At 38.2% G+C, this 23,124-nt stretch overlaps 1 protein-coding gene across 1 annotated transcript in view; it reads right to left on the reverse strand.

Annotated features, from left to right (window-relative positions):
* Positions 1–1,401: 1,401 nt before the first annotated feature.
* ptchd4 (patched domain containing 4) overlaps positions 1,402–23,124 on the reverse strand; it is a 67,259-nt gene continuing 45,536 nt past the window's right edge. The window contains exon 3 of the mRNA XM_017439369.3: positions 1,402–6,259. Coding sequence (XP_017294858.1) covers positions 4,578–6,259 — 1,682 coding nt within the window. The 3' untranslated portion in view covers positions 1,402–4,577. The remainder of the gene's footprint in view (positions 6,260–23,124) is intronic.

Genomic DNA, 23,124 nt, shown 5'->3' on the forward strand with positions numbered 1-23,124 from the left:
AGGCTTTATATGAGGCCAGCGTGACCAGTTCTGCTTTAGATTTTAATAGTCTAGCCAAGTCATGAATTTGCTGCTGCTTCTGGATGGAGTGTGGTGGCAGAGTACCTCTTTATGCTTCCATCTAGACCTTATTACAGATTTTTTTTGAGAATACAACCATTGTGTCTCCTTTGCTCTTTACATGCAATACAGACCTCACTAATTGTTTTTAGTTGGGGGGGTAGGGTGATGCCTCTGACCACTTAGCAGGACCTTCCAAAAGCCATCAAGTTCTGGCAGATTTATTTGTCTTATTTACATCGTATTGGGGTCATCATCCAATGTGAAGGGAGCCTAAATGAGCTGTTGACTCACGTTTTCCTAGATTTGTGGGCAAGTAGTGATATAAGGCATTAAGACACAATAACAACAAAAATGGTGCCTCATGTATAATAATCAGTAAAAGATACACAATCATTGACTATGCAACAAACAGGACCTAGTATACTGGTAACATTCCACTTTTTATTACTAGCCTACTTTGCTTAACTTTTTTTCCCCTTTTTATCTTTTTCTTTTTTTTTTAAGAAAATGTCATAATTAAAATCTTTGCTATTTTTTTGTCTTAGAAAATATAAAAAATAGTAAATTACAGTTATTTTACACATGAAATATCCTCTGGCTTTTGTTTTTGGAACAGATATGACTCTTTTTGTTCTTTTGCAGCACATGATGTTACAGAATATGCTTTGCAACAACAAACAGAAGTCACTACATCTTAGCAAAGTAATATAAAAATACACAGACTTCATACAGAAAAATCAAATACATGCATACATATGACACAATGTCATGCGAACACAGTCCATTTTTGGGAAGTAACTTATTTAAGATTTGCTTTTTGTTACCATTAATCAAACATTTCATGCCTTCTCGCTATACATACATGACATGGCTTTTACATTATGTGACATTTACTTCATCTGCTGCAGTGATTGGCTGTAAAAATGCCTAATTTCATACAAGGGCACTGTCTATTTATTAAAAGTTACACTTACAGCTTCAAACTCCACATACACAGTGTTTTGTTTATAGTAAACTATGATAAAAAATTAATCTTTAAATTATTTTTAACTCAAATTAAAGTCTACATAAGGTGGGCTCAGTAGCATTTTGGTATTTAGTGAATATTCACAGAAAACTTCCCTCTCCTTTTGTCAAACATCAACACATTTTAGCTTCGGCGTGAACACTGTAACCACAACTCCAACTGGCTGATTAGCTGCTCTCAGTGAGAGCTTTTCACTTGTTGGTGGCAGCACAAAAGAATAAGACAGCAGTTTTTCCTCAATGACAGCCCTGTAAGACTCAGCCAGTCCCTTAACAAGGTATTGACTGGTCGATAATCAGCCACATCTGCTCACACATGGGGCCCATGGACCACACAACACCAGCTGAGTCCTGCCTGTCAGAGGTCAGAGTGAGATTGGTATCTGTCAGAGCTGCTGACCTTGAATGTGTTTGTTCTGAGAATGCAACAGAGATTCTGATCATGCAAAGGCAGAAGAAGGTTATGCTGTTTACCCTGTGGGGCGAAGGTAGCTATTTTGTACTTCTAAAAAGAAAGGTATTTTGTAAAGAACATTCAGTTTCCCATGGAATTCTATTTTTAGTGTAAAACGAGTATGTAAAACCAGCTCCAGGCCTGCAGAAGGCAAAGACAGTTTCTATACACTTTCTTGTCCAGTGCTGTAAGTTGAAAGCAAAAGTGATGACGCCACCTCCAGGCTAGTTCAAGTGACACAGAACGTCTGTAATTTATGGAAACTAATAGAGAGTTGTGGTTTCTTTAAATTAGTTGAAACCAAATAATTTGCTGACAAAAAAATTTCTGATTTATTTCTAGAGCGATCATGGGTATACTTCGTATTAAAAGCCATAAGCCCCCCTCACACCGGGTGATGCTTTGCTCTTCACAAGCTGGATCACAGTAAAATTTGGAAAACCTTATTCAGTCTCAAGGAGGTGCCAAATATGTTTGTCCTGCTACTTTTTGTGTCCTTCATAGGCTCTCCGGCACCTTTACCAGGCACTACTTGTCCAATCTGGCACAACTTTTTCAGACAGGATTGCAGCTGGAAGATCACATCACATCACGTTAGCATAATGCTACCGCCACAGGTATCATGTTTGCGTTAAGTTGTTTCCATGACTCAGTCAGAATTATGATTGTAATCTAGACATTAAGTCAATGTCAGTTCTGTAGCAAATTCTTTGACAACCAAGCACAACAGTGAGTGCAGTTCCTGCCACTGCAGCCAACACAATGATAAACCACCATAAACACGCTATGAAGGCTGCTCATGCCAACCAATGTGAACTCACGCTCTGTCACACATAATAAGGAGGACACTGCATTTTTAATACCTGCCTGAAGATCCCGCAAAGACCATTTACGACCATTTACGTTCTGGCTGATTTTTAACGTAATGATCCAATGTGAAGGTGGACCAAGCTCTGTCACACAAAAATTATAATTATTATTTTTTTTGTTGTTATTAACATTGCAGTAAAAAAAAAAGATTGGCAAACTTATTGTGCAAGCATCTGCTTATTTGTGCATCCAGAAAATTTTGACCATCATTTTAACCTGGAGTCATGTTTTTAATCCATAGTTCCACTTGAGTCCAGCAACCTTTTCTCTTTAGCTTCAAAAGTATAAACATAAATATTGAATAAACAGAAAAATAAATGTTTTCTTTTTTTTGAAAAAACACTACACCTAAAGTTGGCTAGATTCTAAAGGTGCTAAAAATTTTAATTGACATAGCATTTTCTCAAAATAAAATTTAAAAAAAAAACAGGAAGCATATGGTTTAGTTTGAGTTTGGTTTCAGTTTTTCATGTTATTCAGTGACACCTTACTTTCATTTAATAGTTAGGGCCTATTCATAGAATTTAAAACCTGCATGACCTTTTGTTACAACCTTGAACAAATTATCATCAATGACTCATAAATGATGGAATTGTATGAATGTCAAAATTTACTGAGACTTTATGCTTTAATAGAGATCTAATAAAAAAAAAGTTTTGGCACCATTGCAACTAAATCAATTACCTTGACAGGAAGCCTTTGTAGGGGCATCACAGAAGCAACAATGTACTCACTGCAAGTGTCTGGTATCATACTGCTAAACAAGTTTAACATTTCAGGTTTTAGACCCCATCTACATTACTCCAAGTATTTTTTTTTCTCCGTCTGCATATTTCTAACAAAAAAGCTTAGATAGCTGTGCTGTGCCACTAGATTGTGAGAATGTCAACATTAACAACATTAAAATACAGAGAAAGAAGATTCTTAGCTTGGCCAAGATTTTTTTTCCCAAAACAATCAAAATTTAGTTTTTTCTTTGATATAATTTATAGATTCCTTTCAGTTATTAACTAGTTCAGCACACAGTTAAATAAAAAAATTTTGGTGACAAGACTGCGATAAAGCAAGACAGACGTAGAAAAACTGGTAAAACCGGCTCAATTGTTGTTTTGGTTTCTCAAGCACAAAGCAATAGTGGGCATGTGTGAAATAGGCAGCTACATCATTGCTTCTGAAAAGCTTCATATCTGGAATTAAAAAAAAAAATTAAAATTAAATTTAGAAAATGAAAATCCCAGCTTTTCCTTACCAAAAACTCTGTTTTTAAAAATATCCAGAGTAGTGTTGATAGGGCCTTAGAAACATTCACATTTGGTTTTACTTCTCTGGTCGTATAGGATTTCCTCAAGTCCAATGTTTAGATTCAAGCCAATGATCTTCCAAATACTGCTGCACAACACTGACTTCACTTCCAACCTCATCTTCGCTCAATGCAGCCCACTGCAGTTCTGTCTGCCACTGCCTGAGAATGTATGTCCTCTAAAATAGTACAGAAAACATTTACCTTTCTCTTAGCTAAACTTTGACAATTCTATCCACACAATGCAGTGTGCGAGATAATTCTTCATAATGGACACAGTGTATGCCATCTGCCTGGTTCAGCTGTTCAGCTATTTTTATTATTACAGAAAAGCATGCAGTGTGCTTTCTGCCCACTGTTTCTCCCTGATATTTACTGATATTGAAATGTGAGAAGTAAGGTGCGTGTACAGTCATATTTGCAAAGTTTAACTTTTGACACCGACTGCTTTCATTATCTGCTCTGATTTTTATTACCCTCATTTATTTCTACTGACACAATGACAGCAGAAGATGAAAACAGAATTGTTAACTTTGAAACAAACTAGATTAAAAAAAAAAGATTTAGCAGGCAAGTTTTGGCAACTAAGTGGTTGTTATATAATTAATAGTTGGAGAGAGCTTTTGAACCATGAACATGGTACAGTTTGTGCAAATGAGATACACTGTCCAGACTGAAGGACTGACGACTGACCAATGGGGCTGCACTTGACTCTGCCCAGCTTAGCTGCTATTGTTTGGGAGTGACCACTCCTCAAGGGATACCTCAGACTACCCTGCACCTACAGAGGTGCCTCAGCATCTGAGAGTTTATCCAGTCCACCAATAACTGGTGGGTACTAACCCTCCTAATATGACTAACTACTCAAACATTTGTCACATGATCAGGATTCTCCCTGATTTCAATGCACTCTATCTCCTCCCTTTCTCTTTCCCTCTCCCTCTCTCGCTCCCTTTCCCTCTCCCGCTCTTTCCGCTTGGCTCTTTTTTTTTTCTTATGTCTCTTTTTGGATGGCGGGAAGAAGGTCAGGAAGACAGGCAGGATGACGAAGCAGTGCAGCAAAGTGCAGCCTGCAGTGAGAAGGGAGCACTTGAACAGTGTGTAGGTCAAATTGGAAGGCACAAACACTAGAGGCATGATCCCGATCACAAAGCAGGATGTGTTCTGTAAGATGGCTGCCCCGTGCTCCTCCAGTGCCAACTTGATGCACTGTGTCCTTGTGTGCTCTGTGGCAAGCACAAAAGTGTACAAGTGTGGTGCACAGTGATCCATGGCAAAATTGAGAGTGTAAATAAGGCACAGGATGGAAATGCTGTCCATGCCGACATTCCAGAGGGTCATCAAACCTAAGACACCCAGCTCCACAGATGTCACTGTGAGAATGAGCCAGAAGTTCCCCAAAGGATTGATGACCAGGAAGAAAGTGAGGATGAGGATGGTGAGTACACTGAAACCTGAGGTCAGGATGGGTGAGATGACAGACGAGCTATAGCGGTCCATAAAAACAAATGTGGGATTGAAGGCAATGAATTTGATGCTGTTGATTAGCATCAAGGGGCGGAGCTTTTCCAAAAGCTCCACCACTTCCTCACGCTTCTTCTCTGTGGTCCGTGCTACCAAGTACATCCGTGAGGCAATTATGTCATATTCGTCAGTCTCGCGGTTCTTGGAAAAGATAATATCCTCTGTGAAATGTTGGTACTCCAGGCTGCGCAGGAAAGAACCCTTTAAAATATTGATGAAGTCACTCTTTGTTGATGCACTCACATTTACCACCCGCAGGTAGTGGAAAAAGTTATCCATCCAGGAGATCTTGTTGAAGCCGTGACTCAGAGTCTTCAGGTGCTCCTGCACCGTGGAGTTCCAGTACTCAATGGGTTCATAAATGTAAAACCCAATCACAGGACTATAATTACTGAAATATTTCTGTTGGGTCAGAGCATAGGAAACACTCGGTGAGTTACTGGCCAAAAGGTTCACTATGTTTGATCCATCGCTGATTTGTAAACATCCCATGAACGAAAATGAGGCATAGATGAGATATAGAATAACCACAAATGGTTTCACATAGGTGTTGGTAATCCACTCCGTGTAATGCTCTCGTAGGAAGTGCTGGATGAAGTGATTCTGGTACGGTACACTGTCATGATGTGTGGACAGGTCATGGCCATCACTCATCATGGTTTTAAACCATGTCGGCTGGCGGTCTAAGTACTCCACTGAGGGGATCTTACAACAGAAGACACTGTGGTAGCGGTTCTGCTCAAGCTGTCCTGCAAATACCAGGCAGGAGCCATAGAAAGAGAATACATAGAAATAATTCACCAGGATGGCCACACACATGCTCTGGCAGAAGATTTTCACTGACTCAATGTTAGTGAAAGGGCTAGCTCCCATGCCAAAGGTGATGATGTAGAGTGAACTGGTCATAGTGTAGCACACCATTACATCTGCAAACGCATCAGCCACACGCTCCTTGAAGGGGAGGTTTTCTCTTGTTCTCCTCCAGCCTGCCAGCAGTTCAAAGACACCTTTGGTTCCATGACCTAAAGGACAAGAGAGATATGTGTTAGCACATGTAGCTAAAAACAGCAAGTTTGGGATAATTGCCCTATTTGCATGGTATAAACCGTCACAAGAAATAAATTACTTATGTTTAAGAAAGTTTAGAACTACTTTTCGAACCAACAAAAAACTTTAGCAACTTTAATAAAACTCTTTAAGCTGAGCCTGAGACATCTTTATTCTATCTCATTTATGAAAGCTTGAGGCAACATGGAGAGTTAAAGTGAACTCACTGCTCTTACACCTCTGAGCTGCCAAGGGAGGTAATAATAGAATCACAAGAGTTCATATCTGAAAATGTAACCCACAGCAACACAAACTGACAGTGTGATGAAGCAATGACAGGTGGTCTCTCCAGTGCAGGCCACTGGATTTAGAATGGCAATGCCCGAAACACATTTTTTGCACAGTGCTACACATATACCTAAAGAGGGGTTTGACTTTGAGGCCATACTGTGGAGAAGTTGTTGTGAAAGGCACCTTAGGTCATTCAAAAAAACTAACTTAGGTGACTGAACATCCAAAGTATTTCTGACTAAATGTTATCCAATATAGTTTACTGCAATTCAAACATTTAAAATGTTTGAAATAAATAAGAACTACAGACAGATGACTTTTTTCAACCTTGACTAGTTTCATAACCTTTTATAAGATCCAGAAAAGAATTAATACCATTTGTCAGTAGTCTCCTTATTTTTTACCTAAAGGATATGTTTCTTTTTAATCAATCTCTTTCTATAAAGGCAGTGCAAGAATAACATTTTCATTCCTTCGAAATCAGATAGCATCATCTCAAGGCCCCTTCACACTGGAAGGGGCCTAGTGGCTGTACTACACAAACATTAGCATGGCTGGATGGCAGCAAATTTTGAAAGTCTCTTTAAGGGAGCACTACCTAGTACATGCCAAATTGTTTTTTTTTCCATTTTTTAAGCTTTGTTTATTGCATTTTTGAGATGTTTTTTTGTGCCCTTTTCATGTTCTATATGCCTGCCCAGGCATGACTCTCTTTGGATTGCATCAGAATCCAGCTATGGATATCCCGCCTATGTTAGGCTGTTTCAATGACCTTGTCACAATCGTGGTTGTAGCCTATTCAGTTAGCCTAGTTAGTTAGTTGAGGCTAGCATGGCTAGACCAGCTTCAAATTTTTCACGGCCAAGCCATGCCAATGTATGTAGGCCCCTCATCATGGATGCACTGTCTGACTGTGACTATACTCACCCATGACCCTCCCAGTACCTCAATACACTGTCACCACAATGATAAACCACCATGGCCTCACTAAAGAAGTTTTATGCTTGCTCAAATCCACTGTGGACCTATAACATTGTATTATGCATAATAGACTTCTCGTTGCATTCTTGATACAGGACTGTAAACCTAGAAGCTACAAAGACCATCCATGTTCTGGTTGATGTATCGTGGTCATCATCCACTGTAAAGGGGCCAAACTACAGTGTCAAATAAAAGTGTCTATAAAAGACAGTATAATGCTTTTTCACAAGCAATTTACACTCTTGGCTAACAGTTTCAACTCAGATCAGATAAAAATTGGAATAATATACCCCTTTTTTAACCCATCAAAAAGTTTATAAATATTTGTGTAAAGATTTAAATATCTTGTTAGATAACTAAGGCTTTTAAAGTATGTGAGTAAGTGGATGTTTATGAAATTTACTGAAGTCCCAAAAGAGTTTCTGTAGAACATCTAGAGCCGGACATGATCACTACAAAACAACAAAATTGCCAAGTTATCAATTTTACCCGTAGCTTCAGTGTGAACATATTATTTTTTGACTACCTTGGCAGAGAGATTTCTTACCTAACACATACGAGTTGAAAGTTGTACTCAGATTACCTTTAGACTACTTTCAGACTACCATGCCCCAGAACTCAAAACGATCTGCATGAAGTCCATTCATGTGAGTCAAATCTGTGGGCTTCTCACTAGTCAAAAATATAGACATAAAAACTCAGAGTGCCAAAGGCATATAGCAAAACCACCTACGCTGGAACACCCGCTTACCCACACACTATGCCAGTATCTGAAAAATTCACAAGCCACATGGCTGGGAGTAAATGTGCTCCTGCATGAAATTGCTAACGTGCAATCAGTTTGATGGTTTTGAACCACAGAAATATTTTAGTATGAGTGAACAGGGTATTTGGCTCACCCATGTCTTAGTGCCAATGTTAGTCTAAAAATGTTCCTTACAAATCTAGCTGGTAGACAGGAAAAGCATGTGTGGGTAGATGGGTGGTTGGTGGGTGGGGTGTACTTTCCTTGACAGTATTATAAATTTCGACTTGTTTGACACAGAGGAAAAAAGTTAATTAACTATAAAGGATTAAGCCTATGTAATGAGTCAGCAAGATGGCTCTTCCTGCTTTTAGTTTTATTAGGTTGCAAGTTAATTAGTTAGTGTCACTTGGTTTAAAATCAGTGGAGAGAAAGGAAACGCAAAGCCCTCTGTTTTGCACCATTACACCAGGGGCCTCAGCATGCGTTTCCATTCACTGATTACCAAATAGGATGTAAAAAAGTGTGTCATTTTCTAGACATGATTAGAAAGGCTCTGGGATTCATTAGGGTGATAGATTGCCAGCAGGTGAAGGTAGATGACAACAAGGAGCCCATCTGGTGAACAGTCCCTGGTTGGAATCACTTCTAAAAACCCTGAAGAAGATTTCTAACAAAGACATTCATTCAATGACTGCTAAATGTGGTACCATTGTTTTATAATCCTAAAATTTAGTTGTACCTATATTCACCATAAGGATACAAGAATACAAGTTTTTTTTGGGGGGGATTAAGTCTCTTGATATTTTTGAACCCATTCAGACTATGGATATATTTATAAACAGAATTTCTGCTGTGTTTGTGCCTCTTCTCCACACACACAAACACAGTGGCCAGGCATGGGTATTTCAACATTTTTTATTTAAATAATGTTGTCAGAATTGTTTTTTGTAATTAAAAAAACATATGTATTTATTGCCAAGTAATGTTTTTGTCCATGTATTTGTGTGTGTGCTCGTTTGTACTGCTATTGGTGAACCAGTGGAAAGATTTTAACAACTCTCAAAAAGTAATCATCAGATGACCATCTACAGCTGATTACCTTTTGGAATTAATCACATTCAAGATGACTGCCACAGTTAAGTGACCTTAGGAAACACATAAATGCCTTTAACTCTGTCAATTTTACAGATATTGACTCAGCTGGAGCTGTACATTCAATGATTTATTATGTGACAGTTTCATTAAAATCTGTCCAGTGGTTAGGTGTGTAATGTAGAAAAACAAAGAACGCCTACCACAGCCCCTAAAGGTCAAACCATCATGTGCCAACTAATACACTGGTGATGCGTCTGAAGTCATGGTGTCAAGAAAGTATTACAATTCATATTTAATATTTCAAGCACTTTATGAACATAAAGATAAAGAAAATGGAAACACTTTTTGCATAATGACCACCAGAGATAAGCACCAGCTGCCCACAATCCTGCACGAAAAAGCAGGTAAAATGGGATGGATGGATGGATGGATGGATGGATGGATGGATGGATGGATGGATGGATGGATGGATGGATGGATGGATGGATGGATGGATTTTTGTGATATTTTTCCTAAGCTGCAGGAGGGGTAGCAAGTTGAAAATCACGACAGAAACAGAAGATTAATGTACAAATAGTAATAGAAATAAGGGTATGTGTTGGGACCGCAAGTGTCTGCATTAATGTATCTTACAAAATGTTGTGACTTTCATTTTAAAACTCTATAGTGGTCATTATTACTCTGGAGGAATAAACATATTCTCATTTGATCTTGTCTCCAAGACATTCACTCATAAACACAGACAGAACAAGTCTGCCTATGTTCTCAGTGTACATGTCTGCTGGTGATGTGACATACTTTTTGGCAGTAGCAGTGCAGAACATCAGCACTTAGACTTCATGCAGTATTTATGAACACTTTCTTTTTAACTTTGTCTTGATGTTACAAATAGTGAAGCTATGTCATAAGTATTTTCTTACTAGAAACTTGGAAGTTCTGTTATCAGTGAGGAGTTTGAATGCTTATGGCCTTGTTGAAAATGTTTTGGTCAAACCTAATAATAAAACATTTAGCACAGTTTCATGTTATATTGTGAAATGTCACACTCAGAATATGTGTTGTGTGTGAATTTTCAGGTACTACCACACCATTTAGCTCAATATCTGTAAAATTGACAGTTTTGGTCATTTTTGTGTTGGATAATGTCAATTAGTTGTGGCAGCCATCTTGATTTGGACAGACTGCAGATGCACAGCCAATGATAACTTTCTGAAAGTTTCATTAAAATTTGTCTAGTGGTTGATGAGGGATTTTGGTAACAGACAAAAGTAACAATGCAAAAGTTTTATGTAATAATTTTGAGCAGTGAGTAGCACTTAAAAAGTGTAATGTGAATTACTCTCAGATACTACTGCACCAAATATTAGCAAAACATCTGAAAAAAATTGACTGAATTATGACCATTTCTATGTTTTCAGAGTGTCAGTTGGCAATGGTGACCATCTTCAATTGGATTTTTTCTAAAAGTTAATCAAGTGTCGAGGTGCATACTAAAGATTGTGCATCTCTGGTCAGAGGCTGATACAACACATATCTTAATGCACTGTCAACCATTCAATTCATTGGATATATTAGAAGTAAAATTAGTAAAATCAATACACAATGGTATTGATTTTAATACCTTTAATGTACTCATGATCGGTAATATCCAAGTCTGTGCTGAAACAAAATGATGCAAGTACTGGACTAAGACTTAGTATCAGACAATATGTAATCTTACATGACTCAGATTAGTATTAGGGACAAAAAAATCTTAATTAGGACATCCTGAGTTTTGATTTTGTCTATCAACACTCCTTGCTCCACCAGGACCCTGTTTTGGTGCTACTACAATAATTCATTATTGTGGAAGTTTTGTGCATGTTCACAGGCATAAAGTAGTGTCTCACTGAGCTGCGACTGTTGATGAGTAATTCCCAAAGAGGATTCAGGAGGGTATCTCCAAAATGTCTTGAAACATTTGTGGGGTTCTCAATTTCCTAGCCCCTTAGTCCCTAGGCTAATTGGATTGATCTTGTTGGCAGAAGTGCTGCTGCCACCGGTACAGGGGCCACGATTGATGTAGGGGTTAACCTAAGTCGCATAAGCTTGCAGTCTTGTTGCTTGAGTTCTAAGCATGGTAAAAAAAAATTGGGCAACAAATTTTCTCTCAAAATAGTCACAGAGTTGTTGCAGGCATCTCAACAACTGAACTGACTGAACTTTGTTTTGAGAATTCTAGAGTGCTAGAGATGTATTTTAACACTTGCACTGGAGCTTTCCTATGACAAAAAATATCAGAGACTAATGTTGTGGCAAAAAAATAAGGATGACAGAAGACCCAGCTTGTTGATTTTTACTAATTTATTACAAAAGAATAGTCCCAGGGATGAGATGCATGCAAGTGGTAGAATCTGACCTCAGATTGTCAGAGTACTTATTTGAACAAAGCTGATTAGTAAGACATAACACCACCAGTCTTGTAAATGGAAGGCCATATTACTTAGAAGGCAGCATGACATAACACTGAGCTGTGAATAGATTTGAAGCATACAAGACAATTCCGTTACACCTAATGAGGGCGTCTACAACAGCTACAACCCTTAATGTCCAGGTCTAACCATGTCTATGACAAATAATCATAAAAAAATCAACACCAAATCTGCCTGTTTTCATTTCAAATGTGTACCGGAATAGATTAAATCATAAATGTTTGGATGGTTGCCTAAATGGGTACAAAGTGGGCTGAGGCAGGTATGATATGGGTGGGCAATAAAATAATATTAATGGACAAGAATACAGTTTGCAAGCCCTGCACATAAAAAAGGTTCTGAATTTTTTTTTAAAATTGGCAGCTCAAAACATGGCTCAATGATCACTTGGTCACTTATTTTCTGTGTGGTGGGATTAGTGTTAAAAACCTGTGTTCCGCAATCTTTTACATTGCTGATATGAAGTACTGAATATTTTGTTTAATGATTCTATTTCCATTATAAGTTGTCATTTTCCTGGAGCTAATATTGGCACTATTAACATATTAACATCTGATGTAAGTGTGTTGAGATAAGAACCAATAACCAGAGAGACAATGTGATGTTTAGCCCACTAAGGTAATACAGTCTTCTCTTGCTAATCTGATGCATATATCACTAAAATCCAGTCACGATCCTCTCATTTGTAGACCCTGAGGATGTTCTGCATGCTTTTATGACTACATGCTTGGTCATCGTTACTCCCTTTACTGTGGTCTAAGCAGGCACTTTGGCTTGTGACTCAGTATTTCTAAACTCCAGACTATTTTACTGGCTGTTTTTTTTCCAGGTCATTCTCTGACAGTAAATATCATGGGTTTTTAAAAACTGTAATACTTCCCAACAACAATGACTTTGATACTCCCTTTTCTCTCTTGATCTGACTCACCTGTTCACCTGTTCAGCTTTTAACAAATTGAGGGTAAGGACTCACATAGAGGTAGGATATGGGTTCGGGTTACTGAGTAATGACAGAGTCTGACCTATAGAGCCTTTGCAGTGACATCATCAAGACTGTTTATTTCACCACGTAGGATGGCAATTTATGAAATGTGTTTAGCTATGTTTATCAAACAAAGCGTTAGTACAGATAGTCTCAAGTGCAGTGGTTGCCAAAGTGTGGGGCGCGCCCCCTGGGGGGGCACAGTGCCATTGCAGGGGGGCACGAGAAACGGTATGGATGAATGAAAAAAAAAAAAAAAGCAGTGCCTGACTAAGCATAATGGACAGGTTTTTAACCCCATTTTGCACAGAGGCTTTTTTAAAATGTATTGGTGATAGCAAGTTGAATATTATTACAAATAACAAAAAAAAGAAACATGTTTGAAATAACACTGACAGCGAAGAATACTCTTCTACAGTATAGAACAACAACAACAAAAAAAAAAAAAAACAGTTTCACAAAAGTGTTTCACTGTAAAAGACGGTTTGTAGTTTGTTTTGTTGCAACCTGAAGTGTGAAATAAATTTCAGTGGAGTTTGAAAACAAAATATGTGTTTATGGGGGGTTGGTAATATTGGGGGTTGTGTAATATCTACACATCCTACTAAGTTCGGAAGTTTAAACCTTGATTGTGAGTCACCGGCATTCTATGCCTCACACCCAATCTCCACACGTGACTTGATAAATCTCATCTGGCCCTCACAGCGACATTGAATGGACATTTGAAGTTGGGGTTAAACAAAGAGCAATATCAAATGCTTTCTGTCATGGCCAGAAAACATGTATAAATACAACAAGTTTGTATCTAGAAAGACTTTTCAACACAAGTGAAAATTGTAACATGTTAGTCCTCTTTGAAATTTCAACACGATGACAGGCTGCTGTTCTAGAACAAAGGTTCCCAAAGTTGGGTACTGGTACACCACTTGGGGCCATGAAATAACAAGTGTGGGGTCTTGAGAAGATTGTTGAAAATTAAATGACCTTTAAACATGATTGCCAGTAGCATATTAGCCCTAACTGTTAAAAAAGAGGGCTCAGGTTGTCAACATTGACAATTTATTAAACTTATTGCTGGGCATGAGACAACATTTTTGCTGTTATTTTTATTTCAGGGGGAAAAAACCCCCACTTTCAACAGGAATCACACAACTTAAACTAACAAAGGAAGCTTGCCATACAACATGAAGGATACACGTTGATCATGTGAATGTCTGACCTAAGCTACATGAACTCTATTGATGGAGCAGTCACTCAGAAATAAGGGATCCTTAAAATGAGGGAGAAAGATGGGAAGCTGTAGCTCAAAATGAAAGGATGAACAGGCAGGAGGTTCTGTAATCCCAAGTCTCTCCTTGAGCTGGTACCACACTGAATGGATTGTAAGAGGGCAGTTTGTCATCGTCTGTCCAGTAGTCTAGGCTATTTTCTGCTGCAGAGTACGGGGTGGAGAGGGCTAAAAAAATAAGCCTTACAGTCTCAGAGAGTGAACACAGGGCTTCTGTAATAGAGGTCCCGGGTGCCTTTGGCCTCTTCTCCTTCCCTGGCCCACCACAAAACTCTTCCAGGTCATTAAGCAAAATTACTGCTCTAAAACTTGTGGGGCAAGCACACCCCCTAAACACATCCATCACATGGTGAGAGAGCGTGTCCGGTGCTGCAGCCCACTGTGAATTCTCCCATTCAGGACCACCGTTAACAGCGCAGGCCTGTCATACAGGTGATAATGACAGAGGAGCCAATATCGCAAGGAGGAGGTCTCTCTGCAGAAGACTGATCCAAACCCAATAAAATCAGATGAGAAAAGTGAGAGTGAGGGTGAACACTGGGGAACCCAAAAGCAATCTTCACCAAAGGAATCAATATTCAGGCAATTTTGTTCCATAAAATCTCTTGTCTACTTTCTTGCAAAAAAATAAGGAAATTTTGATTGCCACAGTGCCTGCTATTTATAACTGTTCATACATATAATTATTTTCAATGTAAGTAAGCTAAAACCAGCTGCAGTGAGGTCACAATCAGAAGTAGTTATTTATCCTCAGGAAGAAGCAACAAGATTACCATACTACTCTGGACCAAAGCAGCACACAAAGAAAGCAATGCTACTGTCACACTGTTTGTTTGTTTGTTTTTTGTTTTTTTTGTTGCATTGCAACAGACCATGTATTCATATCAAACTGTCACGGTACAAATGTTTGGCATGGTTACATTGAAGTACACAATGACTACATTTGTCACACATGATCACCACTCCCATCTAGAAGCAAGCACATATTTTATTTACCTGCGTTTTATAAAGAGCCAGCACAAAAAAGAAGAAGAGAACTATGGTATCTAATAGGGCTGCACAATGTTAGAAAACTTTGCAATATCTGATATTATTGTTTAATATTGCAATGACAATGTCAGTTGCAATGAATCTATATTTTTCTCACTCCTTATGTTTTCTTCTTTCATTACTATCCTCTAAACCAGGTGTTGCCAGTGAGAGTCTGTTAAATTGACCAAGTATATGTTTAACATGCAGAACATGAGTGCATGATACATTAAATGCAATGTCCTATGATTTTTTGCAGTTCAAGCAGTTTTTTGTGGTATTGATATTGTGCTCACTGATATTGTGATGATGACAACGTTTTGTATATGTTGTGCTGCCCTACTATTTTACACACTGCATCAAACTAAGCATAGATGGGTGGCTCAGAATAACAAGCAGAAGCTTAAAGAAATGTCCTGTTTGGTTTTTATCAGCTGTGCTGAAACATTTCCCAGTCATGATCCATGGAAGCAATGAAGAGCAACAAGTCATGTAGGTATGGCAAGCAGTTAAGTGATTTATTTGTTTTTTCTGTCCGTGCTACTCGAAATGTTTATGTCTGTTTAAAAAGGAAACCTTTTTACCAACATCATTGACACAAAGCTCTAATGAGACAGATAAGAAGCAGAAAATAGTCACAGCAATCTCAGTTTGGAGAATCAGAGAAAAGTTCTTATTGGTGGAGGTCAAGTTAACTGTTAGTGAGACTGGGGTCCTTGTCAAAATGTATTGCTGCCATCCAACTCAAACCTCAAAAATGTTATTGTGGTTCCTGTAAAATCTTTCTCCTACTATCACCCACCAAAATTGCTAATAATTTTCATTTTATTTTTATTTTTTATACACACACTGCTTTTGCTTCAGGTAGTTACACAAACACCAATTCCATTTTGTGTTATGGAATTCCATAACACAAAATTAAAAACATATTACAATGAACAGTGTTCCGACTTCAATGTAAATAAACACAGAGATGTATGTAACTAACTGTCTGATGCACTAACGCTGGTGGTATAAATTTTCTAAAATAACATTCTTTTGAGCCACTGGAATTTCTGAGGTTTTAGTTGTTTTAGATGTCTGAAATCTGCTCTGGGATAACTCAGTATAACTAGTCCTTAGATTGACTCTGATGAGAACTTCTCTGTTTTGTAAACTGAGATCATTTAGACTGCTGTCTACAGAGGGTAAGTTACTGACTACCGATAACAACTCCACAGAATCCCACTTCAAATAATCCAAAATAATTTTGTTGTGGCAGAAGATATTTAGTTATCTTTAAAAAAAAACAACTTTAGGTTTGTTTTGTGTAAATACTTAAAATTATTCAATGGTTCATGATGAATATCACTGGAAGATTTTTTAAGATCTGGAACCAAACTTTTAAGATTGTTAAATCAAATCACTTATAGCAAAAAAATGCACACTGATGTTTTTTTTTTTTTTCACAATTTAAACTTTCAGGTTTATTCTACATTTATCATTTCTGCTCTGTTGGCAAACTGTCCTTGAGTTGTTTTAACTGATGCAGTACACAAAAAACTCAATATCAAATAGTTTCCCAAGTGTTCATTGCTAGAATGTAGTTACAGCAAATGAAAGCAGAGGTACATGAAAAGCAAACTAATCAAACTGGTTATAAACTATTCTCTTGGGGACCTAGTATGTTTTCATTAGATTTAGCTGCCTATTCAGCAATTGGAAAAAAATATTCTAACAACACTTAGGCATTGCAGGAAGAAGCAAAACATGACCAAAGCTACTGAGATCCACAGTAAAAATGTTAATAAGAACCTGAATCTTTCACACAAAGAATACAATTGATTACTGAAAGCAGTATTCATTGAAGGAATGCATAACACACTCTTCCCTGCATTCCAGAATATAGATTTGGGCACCACTGTCAGTTACTACCACACAAAATTTAGTGCAATATCTGTAAATTGACTGAATTATAGCCATTTATGTGTTTGTGAATGTTGATTAGCTGTGGCAACCATCTTGAATCAGGTTGACTCCAAAGGTTATTCAGTTGTAGATTAGGGGTAGGAATCTTTAGATAACAATTCAGAGGGTTGTGATTCAATTATAAAATAAATATCATTGCATCTTGATTATTTGAGATTATCAGGTTTGTGAATAAACATCAAGAAGCAGCTGGTTAACTTATGATGTTCATCCAAAACACTGAACTAAAATAGAGAGACAGACATAGAAATTTACTTATTGAAATAACTATATGTTAATATACATGAACACTGATTTGTATATTTTCATTCCTTATATAGAGTGCATAGTACCATTTGTAAAAAAACCCAACTTAATAATCACAGGCTGCTGACCAACAGTAAGCACAGATGCTAGCTCAACATTGAGAACACTAGAAAAGTTAACATAATTAGCACCATGTTTATCACTGAACATTTATTCACAAATCCAACATTTTAAAGTCCTTATTAAAGACATTCATGTTATAACTTTCACTAATGATTACAGACAAATATTTTTCAGGGTTCAGCAAGGAAAATATGAAAAAGATGAGAAAACAACTTTACTGCAACAGGTTTCTACTATACCATGTGTAGCAATTCTAATAGGACAAACAGAACTGTGCAGTAACTTCACTGCTAAATCTCTTAAAGTGGCAGCACAGAATAATGTTAACAAAAACTACTTTTGGCATTTGAAAATCAATTCAGAGTCGTACATGTCCACAATGTAATGCATCTAAAAATAGGTTATGACTCCCATTCCTATTTTATATTTACATCCAATGATTACTTTCTGAAAGTTTCAGTAAAATTTGCCCTGTAGTCATGAAATATTTTGCTAACTGACAGACAAACAAATACACACAGAGCATTACATTATCGCCTGCCTTTTATTGTGGCCAGTGATAAAAACTGAGAGAAAAAAGACAAGAGTTGTGTATTTTAACACTCAGGAGGTTAAGTTTTCTTGTAGGAGGTTTGCTGCAATGCAAGTGAGTGTCCAATTCGAGTATCCTGGTGTTCAAAAAGTGAAGGTTATGGCTGGTTTTAATTAGGCCCCCATCACAATGGATGACAACCCTAGTTTGGATGGTCTTTATGGATGGTTTTTGCAAAGTCTTTTGGCAAAGTTTTCAGGGATGTATATATTATATACTGTATATGAGACTATCTCCAGAAGTCACTGTGCAGGATGCACACCCTGGACAGGTCGCAAGTCCATCACAGGGTCACATAGATATGGAGGGAGAATCTTGACATAAGTCGATAGCGCACAAATTCAATTTGCAAGCAGGATTTCATCTCTTGCCTTCAAAACTTTAACGGTTGCACTCAGAACTTCTGCTCTCTTTCAAATATTCTCTTTTCTCTCTCAAATGTTTGTGTTAGCGCTCAGATTTTCCCCTCGTGCACAAAACTTCTCTCTCTCTCTCTCTCACGGATCAGATCTGCGCTTGCAAACATCTCTGCTCGCTCGCAGATTTTTTCTGCTCGAAATCGAATATGTGTGCTCTCGACTTATGTCAAGATTCTCCCTCCATACAGAGAAACAAATAAGACAAACAAGCTGTCACACACTCACTCACACCTAGGGACAATTTAGAGTTACCAATTCACCTAACATGCATGTCTTTTGGTCTTTTGGTGTGTGGGAGGAAATATGAAACAGCAGATCTGTTGATTTGCATTTTGAAGCCTTTTTGCATCCAAAGTATGCTGTTACTGAATTGTCTCAGCAATGTGTGTATATATATATATATATAGTTGTGGACAAATTTGTTTAAAACCTTTTCCTATAGAAAGAAAAACCCACAAAGGTCTCTGAGATAACTTGAAGCTAACAACAGTAATATTTAGGAAAAAAAAAACTGAAAACAAACTCCTGTATTTTCCGCACTATAAGGCACACCGGATTATAAGACGCACCTTCAGTCAATGGTCTATTTTAAAACTTTTTTTCATATATAAGGCACACTGCATTACAGACCCTACAGGATTTTGCAATGTTGCGATTGCAACTATTAACGCAAAATCAAGCAAACCTCGCAAAATCGCAACTTTTTGCAACTTCCCCGCAACTTTAACCCAATATTTATTGTTTTTAAAGTGATTCGCCACCGTTTCTGCGGTCTAGTTTCTTCTTTGTGGGTTTGTGTAGTATGGAATACAAAATAACTCCAAATAACTCATGAAGAAGACACATGACATCACATCCTGTTAACATCAGAACGCTGGGAGCATGCAGGAGCAGCGACCGAAGCAAAAATGTGCGCTAATGCTTCACATTTGCCCACAAAGATTTCAGCAAAGGACCGCGCAAACCAGTTTCCTACCCAGCCGCACGAGAGTGGGGGGAAGCTGTTTTGCACGTCCTGCAGTGTAATGATCAAACATAAACGCATCAACAAACACTTTGTGTCTGCAAAACGTGAGGAGAGCTGCAGACGAGGGACAATCCAGAAATGGTCATGAATGTCAGTTTATCAACTATCGAAGTTCTCAAATAAAGCACCTTTTGATAATGTCAATGTTTGTTGGTAATTATCTTACAAAACTAGTAAGTATTTTTGGTTTATATGTTAAAAGTTATAGTTTTTTGTATTTTAGTAAAAAAAAATCACAACTTTTCATCGCAACTTTTAGGAAAATGCTGCACGAAATCAAGCATTTTAGCCAGCAACAATCACAAAAAAAGCATGCAAAATCCTGGAGGGACTGGCATTATAAGGTGCATAGAATAGAAGCTACAGTAGTGGCTGGGGTTGTGTTATGTATCCACTAGATGGAGCTGCGCTAAAGGGAATGTCAACAAAACAGTCAGATAAGTCAGTCAAACTTTATAAATAAAATACAAACCAGCGTTCTGACAACATCGTTAACTCCCAAAATGAATAAACAGCTGTTTTATTATTTTTCCCGAGGTAATGTCAGTGATGTAGTATTTTTGCGACACAGTTTATTTTTTAACAACAGCAAGGTATAACAGGTAGTGGAGGGGAACTTTTCTCGATTAAATAAACACTTAAAAGAAATAGTCTGATACCGTTACGGTAAATCAAACGTTAGTGCAATCACAATATAGTAACTCTCGAAATAGTGCAAAGCAATAACAATATGACAATAAGTCAATGTTGTTCAAACGTTAATGTCCATATTCAAAATATGACCAACCATGTTCAGCTGTAAACGAAAAAGAAACATGTAAATTTCACTTTATCAGTTCATTCATCATCAATGAATCCCTTGAATTCTTCTTCTTTACTGTCCAAATTGAACAGTTGGGCAAATACAGCATCCAACATGCCCGTTTCCATCTCGTCAAAGTCATCATTATTCGAGTCAGTGTCGCTGCTGTTGTCTGGCAGTTCAGTGTCAATTCCTGCCTTCCTGAAAGCTCGGACCACAGTTGAGACTGATACTGTATATCAGCCCAGGCATTTACGACCCACTGACAGATAGTGGCGTATGTCGTTCAGCGCTGTCTCCCCGTCTTGGTGAACGTGTGTTCGCCTTCTGTCATCCACTGCTCCCACGCAGTTCGCAGTCTAGCTTTGAATGCCCTGTTGACACCAATATCTAGCGGCTGGAGTTCTTTTGTCAATCCACCCCAAATGACAGCATGCACTGAATTAGTGTGCTTTTTTTGTTTTTTGACACCATCTGTGATATGGGAGCGCATGGAGTTGTATAGGGATCAATAGGGACGGAGCTGTGTGAAAAAAGCCACCCGGTCTCTTGACATAAATTTCTCTCAACCACTCACTCATCTTTTCTTCATCCATCCATCCCTTCAAGTTAGCTTTGATAACGAGCCGGCTGGTAAGGTCTTCCTCTTTAAAATAACCATGGGTGGAAGTTTCTGGCCATTAGCCTGGCAGGCGAGAACTACAGTAAAGAATGACTTCTCATTCCCTGTGGTGCGTACATTCACCATACATGCTCCCATTTTATCCACAGTGCGGTTCACAGGAAGATCAAAGGTGAGTGGAACCGCGTCCATGTTGATGATGTGCTCTGGCTGGATCTTTTTTCAGTGATCTTGTTTTTGCAGTATGCGCGGGAAGTGGCCAGATTTTCTTGGTAGTCTTTTGGCAATTGCTGCGAAACAGTAGTTCCTGTGCGGATGGAGAGATTTTGTCTTTTCATAAACTGAAAGCACCAAGAAGGACCACCTCTAAATTCATTGATATTTGCGTGCTAGCACTATTGCCTTCATTCGAATAGTGACTGAAGAGACACTTCTACTTGCTGCTCTCTGTTCAACAACCCACTGTTCAAGTTTGTCCTCTAACTGTAACCATCTCACTTTGTTCCCTCGGAAACTCTGTTTAGTCTTCTTTACTTGGCACAGGTCATCTTGTTGCTTCCTCCACTTCTGCATCATTGATTCGTTAATGTTGAATTCTCTAGCTGCTGCTCTATTCCCATGTTCTACTGCGTGACTGATAGCCTTGAGTTTAAACTCTGCGTCGTAGGTGTGTCTCTTGAAAGGAGCCATTTTGGGGTCTTTACACACACACAAATGGAAATGAAAATGCCCGCTTCACGCAGTCATATATTCCAGCATGCACCGCACGCCATTTCTTTTACGGGAGAAAATGGAGTTGGCGGCTGCTTCCCATAGTTGGGAGACCTGTTGCTGCTCAATATTGATCCATATATAAGGCACACCGGATTATAAGGCGCACTGTCGGCTTTTGAGAAAATTGAAGGCTTTTAGGTGCGCTTTATAGTGCGGAAAATACGGTAATAAAAGTCAGTCAATGCTTTTAAATCAGTGATTGTTTTTTTTAGAAAACAGACTAATAAAACTGGGATTGACAAAAAGGATGGTACCTCTAGAAAAGATTAAAACTTAGTTGTCCACAGGGACATGTTAAACTAAGGTGTGTCCTGTTCTCAGCATCACAGGTGTCTTCAATCCTGTTATCAGTCAGTCTGACTATTTAAATGATGAAAAGTAGTCACTGCGCTGTTTGCTATGATGGTGTGTACCACACTGAACCCGGAGCACAGAAAGCTAAGGACAGAGTTGTCTCAAGAGCTTAAAACTAAAATTATTAACAAGTATGGTAAAGGCTATAAGACCATCTACAAGCAGCTTGATGTTCCTCTGACTACAGCTGCTCAGATTATTCAGAAGTTTAAGGTCCACAGGACTGGAGCTAACCTGCCTGGTGGCAAGAGGAACACTCATGATAAATTGAGACAGATAATATGAATGGTAACCAAAGAAACTAGAACAACTTCCAAAGAGATGAGAGTTGAACTTCAAGGTCAAGGGTCATCAGTGTCAGATCACACCATCTGTTGCTGTTTGAGCCAAAGTAGATTTAATAGAAGATGACCAAGGAGAACACCACTGCTGAAAGCAAATCATAAAAAAATGAGACTGAAATTTGTCAAAATACATATAGTTAAGCCACAAAGCCTCTGGGAGAATGTCCTTTGGACAGATGAGACAAAACTGGAGCTTCTTGGCAACAAGTTCCATCAGGCCTATGATCACAGGCCCAAAGTTAAACATACAAAGAAAATAACCCTGTGCCTACAGTGGAATATGGAGGAGGCTCAGTTCTGTTTTGGTGCCTTCTGGGCCCTGATCTAAATCATGTTGATCATCTGTTAAAGAAGCTGAAACATACAGTTTGAAGAAGGAATCATCAAACCTAAAACAGCTGGAGTAATTTATTCATGAGTAATGGGCCAAAATATCTGTGGACAGCTGCAGAAGTCTCAGGGAGAGTTAAAGAAATCATTTGATTACCTCAAAAGGTTGTGCAACAAATTCAAAAAAAGTTAAAAAACAAAAACAACTGGACTTCTATTCTGTAGCTGAAGACGTTTCGCTTCTCATCCGAGGAGCTTTCTCAATTCAGAAATACAGAGTGTGGAGTTGAGCTTTTTAAAGCTGAGATGTGATGTAAGCTGGATTGCTTGCAAATTGTTCTCACTCTCTTAACA

This window comes from Kryptolebias marmoratus, linkage group LG19 (genome assembly GCF_001649575.2).
Source record: "Kryptolebias marmoratus isolate JLee-2015 linkage group LG19, ASM164957v2, whole genome shotgun sequence".
NCBI lineage: Eukaryota > Metazoa > Chordata > Actinopteri > Cyprinodontiformes > Rivulidae > Kryptolebias > Kryptolebias marmoratus.